General features: G+C 29.1%; 1 protein-coding gene across 1 annotated transcript; it reads left to right on the top strand.

The window, feature by feature from the left end:
* The first annotated feature begins 13,689 nt into the window (after positions 1-13,689).
* LOC119666437 (lisH domain-containing protein C1711.05-like) lies at positions 13,690-14,823 on the top strand. The gene has a single exon (XM_038075714.1). It carries the CDS (start codon positions 13,690-13,692, stop codon positions 14,821-14,823), a length of 1,134 nt encoding a protein of 377 aa, XP_037931642.1.
* The last annotated feature ends 801 nt before the right edge of the window (positions 14,824-15,624 follow it).

The following is a 15,624-nucleotide window of genomic DNA, read 5'->3' as shown; positions in this document are numbered from 1 at the left end:
GAGCCTGGCTTTGTGCAATTTCTAGCTGGCGAATAGTAGTGTTTAAAGCTTTTCTAAACGCTACACAATCATAGAAGTGACGAATGAAATTAAACTGATGTTATCTTCTTTTTGAGTATTGTTGTATTTCCCAATTGTTGATTAAATTGAAATGAAAATTTAATTGGTGTCTCTGGTGTGTTTCACTTTTCCAAAAGCGTAAAATAGATAACCTATGTGGTTATAAAAAAATTTAATAAAATTTTTATCAGATTCTAAAAGCATTTTGGGTTAAAATAAATATAAAGTTGTCATGCTACAACACTTAATAAAGAAATTATTTAATATTACGATAAATATCTATTACTTTTTTTCTCATAAAAAAATCCACAAAAATTATGGCAATTACCTAAGCTGCAATATATTTCTATCAAATTCATTCATACTAAATGTGCTACATGCTCGTATCCTTGACCGTTGACGTACTAATACCGGAAGTTATAAATAAAATTGACTCTATGGATTTATAACAAATTGACCTCAATTTAATGACGAAAAATTGGCAATAGCTGCCACAGTAAATAAAATTGACACTAAAACTAATATTTACGATATCGTCAAATAAATAGAAGAAAATAAATTCAGTAATTCTATAAATCTATAGATTATATAGACTATAGTACATACATACATACACCGCTGCATATTTCACTATTTTTTAGTGAAACATTATGATGTCTGATAGAAGTAATCAAATCTGTAAATCTATCACGTAAAAAATAGTCAACATCACAAGTACAGCAAAATTTGTGAGATACAAATTTTTCGATTTCATTTTTGTATAAAAATTTCCATTAAGCGAAAATGGCGCCATTTGTTAACAACTCAAATAAGGACTTTTTTCTCTATGACTTTCTCTATGAAGGAAAAACATATACGATATACGAGTACACACTCACAATTCAGAAGGATATGTGGAAAAATATGGAGTCCTTATGAAGGATATATGTATATGTTTGTTGTTTTTGGAGGTTTGTTGAAACGTCGAATTATGTACTCTGTGCGTATATGCAAACTTTCAAAACTAATAATCGTACACATGTAAAAACTTAATCCTTAATAGTAAAAATATAAGCAAAGGACAAAGTCGAAGTATCTACAGAAAATCCATTTATGAACACACACGGAAACTACCAACCAAACAAGCCTTCTTCATTTGGAGAACACTTCGGATAGATGTGAGTTTTAGGGGCGATATATATGGATGGAGTGTGTTATTCATATAAAAATAAAATTTGAAAGTTTTTATGAGTCCTGATCTTTGTTTTCGATTTCTGTTTTCTGTTTTTGATGTGCACGCAAATTTATGCAAATCAGGCACGATTTTCCAAATTGAGACAATTTAACAAGCAAAATTTGTATATTTGGACTGTCAAATTAAAATAAAAATTCCTTCATTTTATCACGAATGAGCAAAAACTAAATCAGTAGCAATTTCATTTTATTTGATTTCAAATCATATTTGAATTCATAAAACGTTTTTGATATGCAAATTTTTATTGGCGTTAAAGGTAAAATAAAGGTTGTCCTTTCCAACTCGTATATTATTTTATTTATTCTCATTATTTTTTATTTTTTTTCTAATATTTTTTATTTTCTAAAATTGTCCCAAGAGTAAAAAATTTCAAATAAAAGTTTACAACACATTTTATATAAAAACATTATGCCTATGACATAAATTGGTTTTAGATAATTTTTTTTTTTGATTTTTGTCATTGAAAAGGTTTTCACAGAGGTTTACTTCACACATCTTCAAGCACAACGGAATATCTACTTCTCTTAGAAGTAGATTTAGATGCTATTCAGAAACACTTCTGCTTCGAAATGAATTAGTCGAACTATTTTCTCTAATTAAGCCCAGAATTTCTTCAATACTTTAGTGAACAATTGAAAACAATACTTTAAAAATTTACTTAATAAACAAATGAAAATAAAAAAAGAAACTGCCACGATATGAAATCCAATCCGACCACCATGTTGGCTAGACTTGCCAAAAAAGAGAAGACAGCCAGATTGACTTCCAAAAAGGAATTGGCTGCCATATTATTATCATATGTAATTTTAAATACTTTCGTTCCAATCAAATCCTAACTAAAAGTTAAGTATCTTTAGCAACTGATTGTGGAAGATGATGAATATCAAAATATGTTTGCTTTGTAGGGGTATTTTAAACAGTAGTGAATTACAACAACAAAATTTTATTATTTATTAATTAATTGAATTTTTAGCTGATTCTACAGCTGTTTCGAAAACTCCCAAATAATCATCACTAGTGGCCTTTGGAAATATTTCTTGTATTTAAGTATTCTTAAATAATTTTTTGAGGCTACAAGTAGCAAGGGGTTAAACTCGTGCCATGCCAAATTTAAATTTCAGAGTCACTCTTCATTGACTTGAAGGTTTGTTACTTTGTTGTAAAACTTTACTGCAAAACTTCATTAACAAATTCATCTGCTGCTTTGTAATAGAACGAAATTATGAAGTAAGCCTTCCGAGTACTGGAGAGTTCGGAAGTACAGGGTCCCTTTTTGTTGAGATTTTTACTACTAAGATCTAGTAGAACTGTAACCGGACCATGTCAATCGGGAAATTTGTCATGAATTAAGTGTCTTCCATTTGTTATTGACAAGCTGAAGAAAGAACTTGTAGGTACTTTTTTTTAACAATCTCCAGGACAACATAAACCAGTACCTCAGTTATCAAAAGCACACAAAAGACGAAGGTAGTCAACAGGTTAGTACAAGAATGTGTTACAAAACTCATGGTATGTGCTCATGGAAATGAGATAATAGTAATGTGGGTGAAAGAACATATCGGTATTAAGCAAAACGAAAAAGGGGATCAAGCCATGACTTTTGCGGCTCAGAACCTAAAATGCCATTGAACTACAACATGACTGCAGCCGATAAGTCAATGAGTGGATTGCTTCACTTCATCTTAACAGGTGGCGAGAGATGAACAACTGTAGATAGGCTAAACTCATGATACCAAAATCATTGGCCAGCGAAGCAATAAAAATGCTTAGCTATTCGTGGAGCACTCTAAGTTGGTTGAACTCTTTGGTCACTGAACATGAAAAATTTAAGTATGACCTCAAAAAGATAACTGTTGTTGTGGAAAACACTTACAGACTATGTCTAGAAGAAAAGAAGACAGCGGTGCATATATTATGTTAATGTCTAACAGCAGAAAGATGACTGTGTTTAAATATCATTGGGTTGGTATGATTTAACAGCTAACTTCCAGTTGAATGAGTTGTTTGCAATAACACGAGATGTAAATTTGCGAACGGAAGCCGCTTTAGCTTTAACTCAATAATGATATCCGCGAAGTAAAGATCGAAATAGGAACCAAGTCATTTTGTGACCTACTTCGGCTAATTCTTCACTTCTGTGGGGCCACTTGACGGACTATGCACTCTCTCAACGTCTCACAATATATAATAAATCCCTATGGATGTATCTGGTAAAGCATCAAGTCGGGCATACCGTCTGCTCTTTAAGTATTGAACTTACATTATAGACTTTTATTTATTTAACCGATACTTGCAGACCAAAAATTATACTCATTAAAGCAATAGATATTTCCAAAAACTACTGACTGTATTTGTTTCGCATTATCGCAATAATGCAGTTGATTTAAAATTATATATATGAATTTGAACATTTTCTCAATACTCTTCCTTTTCTGTATTAAACAGATTTATTGCCATTGAGTAAAAAATATTTAATAAAATAAAATATTTTATAAATAATATATAAATATACAAATTATATACGGACTATAAACTAATTAAAAACTGAAATGCTTCCTAAGACCAGTGATGGTGAGTATTTGGCATTGTATGGTCACCCAAATGTCAATAAATTAACTAAAATGTTTGTTGTTGTATTTTCATTTCTATTTGAATCCTCCTAACTTTTAAATAGTTTTTTTTCGTCTTAGGACTCATCACTTTCGGCAAAAAAAAAAATAAACACTAATAAAATATTCACTTTTATATAAATGAATATTTTAAAGAACTTAAATTTCCAAAACGGAGCAAAAGGTAATATTACTACAGATACAGAATAAACAAATCACTGCAGCTATTCTCTAGGCATATATTTCATAGTATATCTCTTATAAAGCACTCCCACTTGAGAAAGTCATATTTTGCATAAATTTCGTTTTTCTACTGAAATTATTGGTATTTTCATATTTATTCCTTTTTTACCTTTTGATCCTGTGGTTTATTTTTTATTCCGAACCGCTCATTTCTTATGCAGCCGGAATTTTTTTCCACATTATTTTCTTTTATTTCACTTTTTTTTTCTGATTCCATAGAGAATATCCGATTATTACTAGAACTACGTAAAATATGCATATTCTTCACGTTTCCATAGCATATGCCATGACCACGGCCAGTACTGGATTGGGAATTACCTAAATAAATTGAAAAGGGAATCGAGCTTACGTGCACGGAGCCATAAGCGAAATCGAAAGTGAATCACAAATGAAAATTAATTTCGGATAATTATTTGTTGCGATTTATTTGAGGTTGCCTAGGAATTAAGAGTGATAAGTGGTAAGTGATAAGTGAAGGTGATAAAGCAGATTATATTTCCCAGCAATGACGCAAAATTAATTGAACGCAATTATTGGAAAAGCAGTAATAAACACAATAATTAAAATATAAAATATATTGTGGATAATATTTTTCTCTCTCATAAATTTTTTCTCAGAAAAAATAATTTTTCTTCTCTTTTCCATATTCAATCAAAAATCCTCTTCTGATGAAAATAACAGGAACTTAATCCTTTTTGTTCCGCGTTTCGAAAATTGATTTTTAAAATATATTTGCAACAGATTTAACAGACCTGTATGTGTATATCTTTTATATATAATATAATTGCTTAAATATGAAAACGTTATTTTAATGCAAAACCAGTAAAATGAGAATTGATGGTTTTCCCATTTTAATGACTTTTAAATTGGAATTATTTCTTAAAATTCAGTACGGTTAAGCACTATGAAAAGATTGTGGGCATTTTTTTTTCTCATCAAGTAGAACATTAAATAAAAGTCTTTTTTTTTTGTTTTTTTTGAGGAATCATAATGAAACAGAATTGCTCTGCGGAATTTTGGAAGGCACGTACATACGCGATTTTGGATCCCCTTTGCGATACTTTATGAGAATTTTTAATAATTATGAGGGAAATGCTTTATTTTAGTTAGAAAAACGGGCGAGGTTGATGTGCGCAATTAAGCCATAAATCAAAAACGAAAATTCATTAAATTCCATTTGCATAAAAAATTTGTTGAAAATCATAAAATAGCAATAATCATCAGAGCCAAAGAATTTTAAAAGAACAATATTAGTTTTGTATTAAATTTGCATAAAAATGCTTTCAGAAACTTAGAGAAATGCAAAGTGGATGAAATGAGCTTTAAAAATTGAAACTCAAATTAGCGCCAATAATAGAAACAAAAAAAATTAAATAAAAATTATAACTAAAATTTTTATTAGATATTCATTTTATTTAAGTTCATAGCATCTTTATATAAAAAAAAAATCCATTTATAGTAGATGATTGCCTTGAATTCTTTTAAGAATATAATTATAGAACCAATTACTGCGCTTACATTTATTTTACAAATATTTCAAATCTATCTATTTAAAAAAAAATGCTTACAGTGGTTTTTAATATCCTCCCAATTGTTTAAAACGCAGTATTTATTTTCCAATTAACCTGTGTTAATTATTATTTGACATTGTGCATGTGTACAGCACTTTTGTGCTACATATTTTCTTATGCTAGTAAAACTCTAGGTATGTAAGAGTTTCAAATAAATGACGTAAGCTGTAAACACTTTAATATTTGAAGAATACTTTAATATTGGGATCTAATAATATTTTCGAAAACATCAAGATAGCAGTGTTTGAAAGGAAAATATTCAGAAATATTTTTAGACCCGGGACAGAAAACGGGATTTATCGCATACAATCAACAAATTTATGAAAAAAAAAATATTAAGATGGATTGGACATGTGATAAGAATGCCAGAGAGCAATGCTTAAGATTTATGAGAACGAAGTAGGAACCAGCAGAAGAAGAGGGCGACTTAGAAGACTTAGAAGAACTTAGAAGTAATGAATATAATAAATTGGAAAAGTAAAGCAAAAAACAGAGACAAATCGAAGGATGTTGTTAAACAGTCTTAGGTCCTACCTGGACTGTATAGTCACGGATGATGATGCTTTCATACTCATATCAACACACAAGCACTTCTACCACTTAAAGTTAGGCTTCGACGCAGGGTTGTATTTACCTTCAATATGTAGCTTTTTATCAGTAATTTAGTCGTCAATCAGTAGACAGCTATACCGACAAATTTGGCATTAAATTATGGTCTTAAACGGTCTAACGGCCTAATATACTCTTAAAATTGAATGCAGGATAACAGTGTACTCCTTTAATTACAATAGCTTGACGGTATAACAACAATTTTAAGCAAAAAAAATTTAAAAATGTAGAACTTTCTTTTCAGTTTATTCATTCTAAAAAAAATTTAATACATATATATCAATTTTTATAATTTAAATTTTATAATTTTTATAATTAATTTACTTTTTATATTTTTAAACTGTTTGAAACAAAAACAGTATTTCAACATATGAGAATAATCTTTTTTTTACTCTACTGCATATTTTGCTTTTTTTGGCAAATTCATTTTACCGAATCCACACAAATAAAATCCTTGAAAATGTTTAATACCACAAACAATACGCTTCATTATTTGTTTTAAAATTCTTTTCTATTTAATTTTCAAAACGCAATCTGTATATAAAATCATGAAATCTAATCTGAAGCAACTTAAGCTCAGCAATTTTTAAAATTTTAATTTTCATTCACAAAAAAACAAAAATAAATTGAAAAAATAAATTCTTGGAAAAAATGATTTTATATGAAGGCTTTACGTATGATTTAATGCTACTAGGCTAAAGCTTAAGTTATGTGATTCAGAAAACAAGCATACGTGTGCACACACATGACAACATACACACATACAACAGCGCGAATATCCTTGCACATGTTGAGCATGAGTAGTTTTCTTACACACAAACACAAATACAACAACAATAACAAGAGAAACCAGTAAAAAATTACCAAAGAAACGCAGATCCAAACTTAACAAAAACATAGAAGTTAAGAACAACACAAAAAAACAAAACAAAATAAATAAATATGGCGCCTAAACAACGAACCGAAACGTAGACGCTTTGAAAACATTGTTACTAAGTGGCTCCCTTACTTACATATTCTGCTCTTTCTACCAATGCCTCTGCAACTGCCACTGTCTCTGCTACTGCCACTGCCGCTGCTTATGTTTTAGCTTCATACAGTACTCCCATAACTTTGCTTTGCTTTGTATTGTTAAAGTGTTTGTTTTAGCATCCACGAACGTGTTTCAACCTTTCAAATCATTCCATTTTTTTGTTTTTGGATTGCATTGTTTGTTGAATTGTTAAATTTGTCTGTGTGAGAGTATTTGTGTGTTTGTGTGAATTTAAACAATAACGAGATAAATTGAATTAAATTATCTTTATTGCTTAAATCAATTTAAACTTAAAAAAAATGCAGTTTAAAAATAAAAACCATATTAAAAAAGAAATTTTTATGGTATATGTGTTTTTTTAATCCATTAGTTTTAATTACGAAAAATAATTTCATATCAAATGTAAAAAACTTAGTCCGAAATTAAAAAGTAAAAGTCAGATAATTTGTATTTTTCATTTAATTGATGAGCAAAATCTATATAAAATTTAATAATAAAAAAATATTTTCATTTAAAAAAATTCAAGCAATAAAACTCATAATTAAAAAAAATTAATTAAAAAAATATTTTCAATAAAAAAAATAAAACAATAAAGTTTATATTTAACTTAAAAAAGTATTAATCAAAAGAAATATTTTCAACAAAAAAACTTAAACAATAAAATTCATACATAACTTTAAAAGATATATTATTAAAAGAAATATTTTCAACAAAAAATTTCAATTTATTAAATTTATTTTTATTTAAAAAAATAGTATATTAAAAGAAATATTTTCAATAAAAATATTTAAGCAATAAAATTTATATTGGACTTAAAAACAAATTAATTAAAAGAAATTTTCAATTAAAAAATTCAAACAATAAAACTTATGTATAACTTTAAAAAATATTTAATTAAAAAACCATATTTTCAATCAAACTTAACTTTTTACAAAAGTAAATAAAATCAAGTATATTATTTAACTATAAAATTAAAATTTTTTCAATTATGAGCGACAAGTTAAAATTAAATCCATATAAACAATTTAAATGTTTTTTTTTTAAAATTAATTTTGTATGTTATTAATTTATTTCCATTAAAAAAATTATAATATTAAATCAAGTAAAATAAATTTTGTGTAAATTATTATTATGGTATAATATAGCAAAAAGCTTATAATATATTTAGCAAGAGAATGGCTGAATGGTCATTTTAAATAAATGTATAATTTTTATTCGATATACGTATTTACAACTTAATTATCTACCTAATGGTAAAAGAATTTTTTAAAAAGCTGAAAGTAACGTATATATTTTTTAAGTATTTTCATATATTAGGTTAGGTTATACCGGCCCACAGTCCGGCAGATTTTAAACTAGACAAACAAAATTCTGTACTTTCTCATCCAGTGAAGATATTTAAATGATATTTAAGGAAACTTTCATTTTAATAACTCCACTTATTCAAAAATATCGCATTTTGATCTGCTAATTATAATTCTGTCCCACTATGCAGCGCTTCCAAAGATTCACTTATGCATTTTAGCCCAATGTGTTACCCTATAACAACTGAGAGTTCAAAAAACCAACTTAAATCTTTGGAAACGTCTGAAATGCTAATTAAAATGAGCTACTAGAGATGAGAAGATTATTTAAAAAGTAAGCCCCTAACATAGTCAATCGATTCCGCTCATCCCTTGGGTAGTAACAAAACAGATGTAGGAGATGTAGGAATATGAGATTCAATACCTAGGCATGGTTCTCTAAGACTGGCATCTTTACGACGTATCTCAATAAGATTGCTGAATTTTTTCTTAATAGAACACAGGTAACTTCAATACAATTGACTGCATATCATTCCTCAAGTTTCAAGAAAATATGATTATAACAAGTTTATAGAATTGCAATTATATGCTTTTGTACTACAAATTAATGCAGTGCTACTAACTTTATTAATATTATAATAATCAAACTCATATATTTTAAATGTTCTTCTCTTATACACAACTCTTTCTCATATTAAATTTTTAAATCATTAAAATGCTTATATGCAGCACTATTTTAATTTGTCATAACACTCATATATTAAATATACCTAGAAATATGTTTTTGGTGTTAATTACTAGTTGTTGATAACTCTGACTCTCTTGACAATATTAATTGAACTCAAATGTAGTTGATAATTACCATATATTGTGAGAACTATTTACGCTCTGAGAACTTTATTTATGACAACTATTTATGTGTACAATTTCAGAGTTTTTTTATAAATTTTTTTTTTGATCAATTGAGCAAATCAGAGATAAAATCAAAATTAAATTAATAAATAAAATTTATAAAATTAAATTAATTAAAAATTAACAAATTTATAAACAAATGTGAATGTTCGACAAGACTTAACAATTTTTCAAAGTCAAAATTAGAACTCAAGTCAATATATCGGGTGTTTCTTTAGCGGCATGAGAACTATCGTTATCGATAACTATGGTTTGACAGCTGAGAACACGGTTGCCACTTGAAAATTTTTTCCTGTACCAAAATTGGTTTACAAAGGTACCATTTCTGTAAAAACAGGTTCAAAATTTTTTTGGACCCTTTTGTTTTTTCGTTCTGTGTTTTTCATAGTGTTATATATGAATAAAATATAAAATAGTGCAAAGTTGCATTTATAAAAAAAATTAGTTGGAAATATCCACAATAAAGTTGGGTCGTCAAAAATGTACCATTTTTTGAACATGAGTACCAAACGAAAAAAAAAGTACCAATTTTGGTACTAAAGTACCATAAGTGGCAACCGTGGCTGAGAATGCCAAACTGTGTTGACATTTCTATTCACTAAGATTTCGAAATCTGTCATGAATTGTTTAACGTTAAAATAGAATTGTGAAAATTTACTTTAAAAAAATAAAAAAAAAAATTCTTCATATCGAAGAATTGTGTTTTATGATGAACCTCATTTCTGGTTAAATGGCTACGTCAATAAGCAAAAGTGTTATATAGAAGATAACCCTCAAGCCATTAACTAATCATCATGACATCCAGTAAAATTGAGTATTTGGTGCGGTTTACACGCTGGCGGTATTATTGGTTCTTATTTCTTCCGAATTGCGGAAGGAGCTGTTGTGATTGGTAAGCACTATCGTACCATACTAACTACATTTTTGTTTCCAAAAATTAATTAGTTAAACAGCGACGACATTTGAATATTTGGTACCAACAGGACAGCAAAACTTGCCCATACTTGCACTTAACAATCGATTTAATGTGATATCAATTTGGGAACAACTTTATTTCTAGAAGTGATCCTGTTAACTGGGCCCCTCATTCGTGCTATGTAGCACCTTTTGATTGCTTTTTAAGTGGCTATGTTAAGTGCTTAGTTTATGCCAACAAACCAGCAACTTTTAAAGCATTGGAAGCCAATGTTCATGCTATCATTGATGCCATACGGCCACATTTATTGCGAGAAATAGTCAAAAATTGGACGGATCGAATGCATGGCGGATATGCACTGGAAATCATAATTAAAAAATTAAATAAATAAATGTCATTCCAATAATATTTCTGTCTTGTATTACACTTTTAAATTCTCATGCATCTAAAAATATACGGATATTTAGGTAGAATAACTAATATAATTTCTTCCTTATTCCATATGACTCCTTCATATGAAGTAAATATAAAGTAAATAATTTTAATTATAATTTGTATAAAAATACAATATTTGGAATATTTAGATATTTCAAACACTACATAATAAATGTTAAAATTTTGGTTATAACTTCCAGCGGTTTTAATTTTAATTACATATATAGCAATCGTTTAATGAACAAATTGCCAAAGGCGGTCCCATGCGGAACTGTAACCCACACATTTCGTTCTAGATAATTGCACCCAAAATAGACTAATAATTAAATAATCAAGAAAACTTGTGATAAACGAAAATACTTTACACCCCCGAATTTAATATTAAAATTGAGGCAATTATGGTATAGTGGAAATTAAGGCGTTTGTGTTAATTGTGAAGAAATTATAATTTCCTTAACTTGAAAGTGAAACATTCAAGGCGAACCTTGGTAGTGGTACATTACTAACCATGAATCGTCCTTGGAACTTATACCGCACACTGTAAAGAACAGCAAAAATTAATATTTTTATATATAGACGATTGAATTAACACGAATTTTTAATTATATTTTAACTCCCAGTTGACCACTTTGAAAAAATTTTAATTTAGTTTATATTTTTAACTCCGAAAAGTGTTTGCTCAGAGCTTAGAAAAAAAACAAAAATAATTTAATTAAAATCCACTTTCGAGTCCATCGAGAATAAAAAGCACTACAATGTCTCTAACTTGAATACTAAAATGATTTTCTGTGCATTGTTTTTTGCAAGTGTTTTGCCAATAGTTTTAGTCCTCATTTACGAGGACGAGTAAGAGTACGAGTTACTCCTGGCAATAGTTGCAAATACTTTTCTACTCCTAATTGTTGTTGCTGCTGATGTTGTTGTTGTTGTTGTACTGATGACTTTATAGGTACGTACCTGCCTGAAGGATATCAGTTCCATTGTGTGCCATTAAATTTCATTTCACCAACAATGGCTGGGAAAATACGTAGTACGTTTTGGTTCGAAGCGAATTTACCTTGATTGCATTTCGTTAGACTCCTGGGTGGGCAGAAGGTTGTGTATTATTACACTCAACAAAAAGCAAAGGGAAATTATTTGTTTATACTTACAGAAAATAACAAAATTATTTCTATATTAAATTAAAAACAAAAAATAATAATTTTATACTAGAGAAAAACTATTCTACACAAGGTTTCACAGAGTTTACTTTTTCCTATTATAACTTAAAAAATTTTTTTTCAGTGTATGAATTGTCAGTTCTGTTGTCCGAGCCTAATGTTATTTGGCAGTCAATCATATTTCTCTAACGAAAGTTGTTATTAGGACGAGGAAAGGTTTGGGAGAAAGTTCAAAACTTTCAATTAATAGGTCGCAGCAGACATTGCTTGAGGAAATTCACTTGTTGATAAATGGAATGTGTAGCTAAGGAAGTTGACAAACTTGGTTTGTTCCATTTGTCGCATCAATTCTGAAATAAAATTTTTTTTTATTTTATCTTGAAAACTATTGTACTTGATAAGAAATATCCTTCAAGTATAAAACTTTCAAAATGGTCATTGAGTTGTAGCTAATCGAAATTTTTTCACTGAAAATGTTTTTCAGTTTTTAGTTTACATTTAACAAATATATATCTATATAATATATTATAAATATAAGAATAATATATATAATATAGTATTTATATTGTATTTATAATACATATAACAATATTAATGGTATATTGTAATAAATTTCAATATTTGCATGTTCCTGGTGCTGTTAACTGGATCTTCAACTTTTGCTTATTTGAAAGTAAATGCATAATCTAAATTTCTGATTAAACTTTGTCTATAGGATTAAGTTTTTATCGTGATTGATATAACACTATGTGATATTTTCATTCTATGATTTGTGTACTTGATTTAATGATTTAAAAATTTTTTAGAATTACATGATTTAATTTAATTATTAAAACAATTAAAAAAATGGTGTTCTGTGAACTTATTGAACAATCTAGTTTATAATTTTCTACATATTATTTTATTGATTATTCAAATTCATTTAAAAATTAAAGTTATGTTATGTTTTCACTATAGCTAAAACTAATTATGTTAATGAAATTAAGATTTGGTCGTTTCCATTGGCATAAGCTGATTTATGCATGTGAAGTAGCTTCTTTTACATTTTACACATAAAACATAAGAAAAATGTTTGAAATTCTAATCATTTTCCTGGTGGGAAATTTATTTTTAATTGTTGCATTCTACATTTTTCGCTTTAAATCAGTTGATTTATTTATAATGAGCTTATTTGCTTATTGAAAGTTCTTTGCATAATGATTTATCCTCATTAACAGCCTTAATGAGCAAAAGTGCTTTAATAAGACAAGTGAAAACATTTTATTAGACTTAATTAACTTTGTATATTTACATAAAATAATCAAATAATAGAAAAAAATTATATATTAAATTTTAATTTTCTTTCTTTGCAGTTTTACACATAAAAGATGCACGTGTGCCACATTGAACTTGTTTTTGCTTCCAAATGACATTTGCTGAATTTTGCTTAACAGCAACAACAACAACAACACCAAATTTTTTCATTTTGAATATAAATTTTTATTACTAATATTATTTGTGCTCAACAATAATTTGCTGCTAAATATATAATAAAGCAAAGTAGAAGAAGAAGAAGAAGAAGAGAATTAGTGAGCTGCAATCAAGCGCCAAGTCTTAATGTAAAATGTTGCACTCCTCTAAGCAGGAGCAAAAACAGCATGCAACGAGCACAGCCAGACCAACAGCAAGCAATACTACAAGTAGCAACATTAACGCAACTAACAGCAACAATTTCACCAACAACAATTACCAAACAATCGATATTCGCACATTGGCAGCTACAGCGGCACAATTAGAGACAAGTAATGGCCAACGCCGTGGTGGCGTTAATAAAAGTGCCAGAAGCAGCGTCGATCCAGAGCTTGGCCTCGCTGCAACAGCCACACCAGCAACAGCAACACCAGCAACAATTGCAACTAAAGCAAACACAGCAACCAGCAGTGGCGGTCATACAACAACACGAACAAGGCTAAAGGACACAACTGACACAATAACAAAAATGCATTCCAACGAAGATCCAACAGCGGTAATTGTCAATATTGGCAGTAGTGAGAAGAGTAGTGGCGGTCTAAGTGATGAAAGTAATAAGTTACGACGTATTGGTAGCAGCAGTAGTCGAGCGGGCAGAAGAAGTAGCCAAAAAACAAGAAAAACAAGTTCCTCAAGTGCCAAAAGTGGTGGTAATGTAGTTTCTGGAAGTAGTGGCGTTACAAAAAATCCTACTAGTAATAAATTAAGTGTTGCCAACACTGGCACAGGCAGCAGTAACAGCAGCAACAGTAAACTACAGCGACAAGCCAGTGAGCAATCTACAACACGTCATAGACGTCAACATTCGACTGCCTCGTCAACGGATCGAACTGAAACAAAACGTCGTCAGCAGACACCACCCGCTAATACAAAAGCAAGTACCGATAATACCAACACCACAAGGTACAGTAGTCAATCCAGATCGCGTTCACAATCACAACAGCGCAGTGACGATGAACATCGTGGAACTGAGGCTAAGCAACGTCGAAGACGAACTCGACGTTTGAGTGCTACGTCTTCGGGAAGTGGTGATTCTAGCTCATCTACTGCATCCAGTTGTAATGGTTCCTGTAGCTCAGATGATGGCGAATCAAATAGCTCCACTTCCTCGGGTGAACCAAATTTACTATATCCTGGTTTTCCAGAGATTAGTCTAAGATATCTGACGCAAGAAACGCGACCGCGTAGTTGGTGCTTGAAACTCATCACGAATCCATATCCTTTTTAAACATTATTAACGATTTTATTAATTTTTTTATCTGTACGTGTGCGGTAAGTAAGCAATTTAAATGGACAAAGCAAATTATTATAATTTTTTACTTTATTTACTAAATTTTCATAAAATTTTAAACACACAAATCACTTTAGGCAATTAATCAGAATCCATGGTCAATACTCATGTCCAATTTGGATCACAGAAGTACTGTGAGAAATGCATTGCTAAAAAGACTTTTACTTTCATTTTTGTCCTTCAAATGTCAACATTTGGATAAGGCAATTTTCTGTCTTTTTGCGTTAAATCCATTGAATTGACGACAGGAACACAAAAGCAAGCAAATAATGAGGAGGAAACCATAGAAAATCGTAAATGTCAATCGCAGACTGGCGTTTGTAAGAAAATAAGTCTGTCAAGCAATTTTTTTCAAATTAAAACAAATAAAATTAAAAAATTTAATACATTTTCCATAAACTTAACAAACAAATGTTAAAGTGCAAAGGTCACTGCCATATAAGATATTATTCGTTTCTTTATAAAAGGAACCAAATAATAAAATAATAATTTAAATGATATTAAAAAATTCTTCTAAGGGTCATGATATACCTACAGACGTCATATGATGAATAGTCAGAACAATTTTACACTCTTTTTATAATAATATATTATATATAATAATAATATATAATAATAATATAATAATAATATTATAATAATATATTAATAACAAGTAATATTTTTTTTATGAATATGTGCGCATATTTTTAATAATTTAATTCTTATACTCCTACCATAGAAGGCTCTTAAAAGGCT

This window comes from Teleopsis dalmanni, chromosome 1 (assembly GCF_002237135.1).
Source record: "Teleopsis dalmanni isolate 2A chromosome 1, ASM223713v2, whole genome shotgun sequence".
Taxonomy (NCBI): domain Eukaryota; kingdom Metazoa; phylum Arthropoda; class Insecta; order Diptera; family Diopsidae; genus Teleopsis; species Teleopsis dalmanni.
This window is presented reverse-complemented; position numbering and strand designations above follow the sequence as displayed.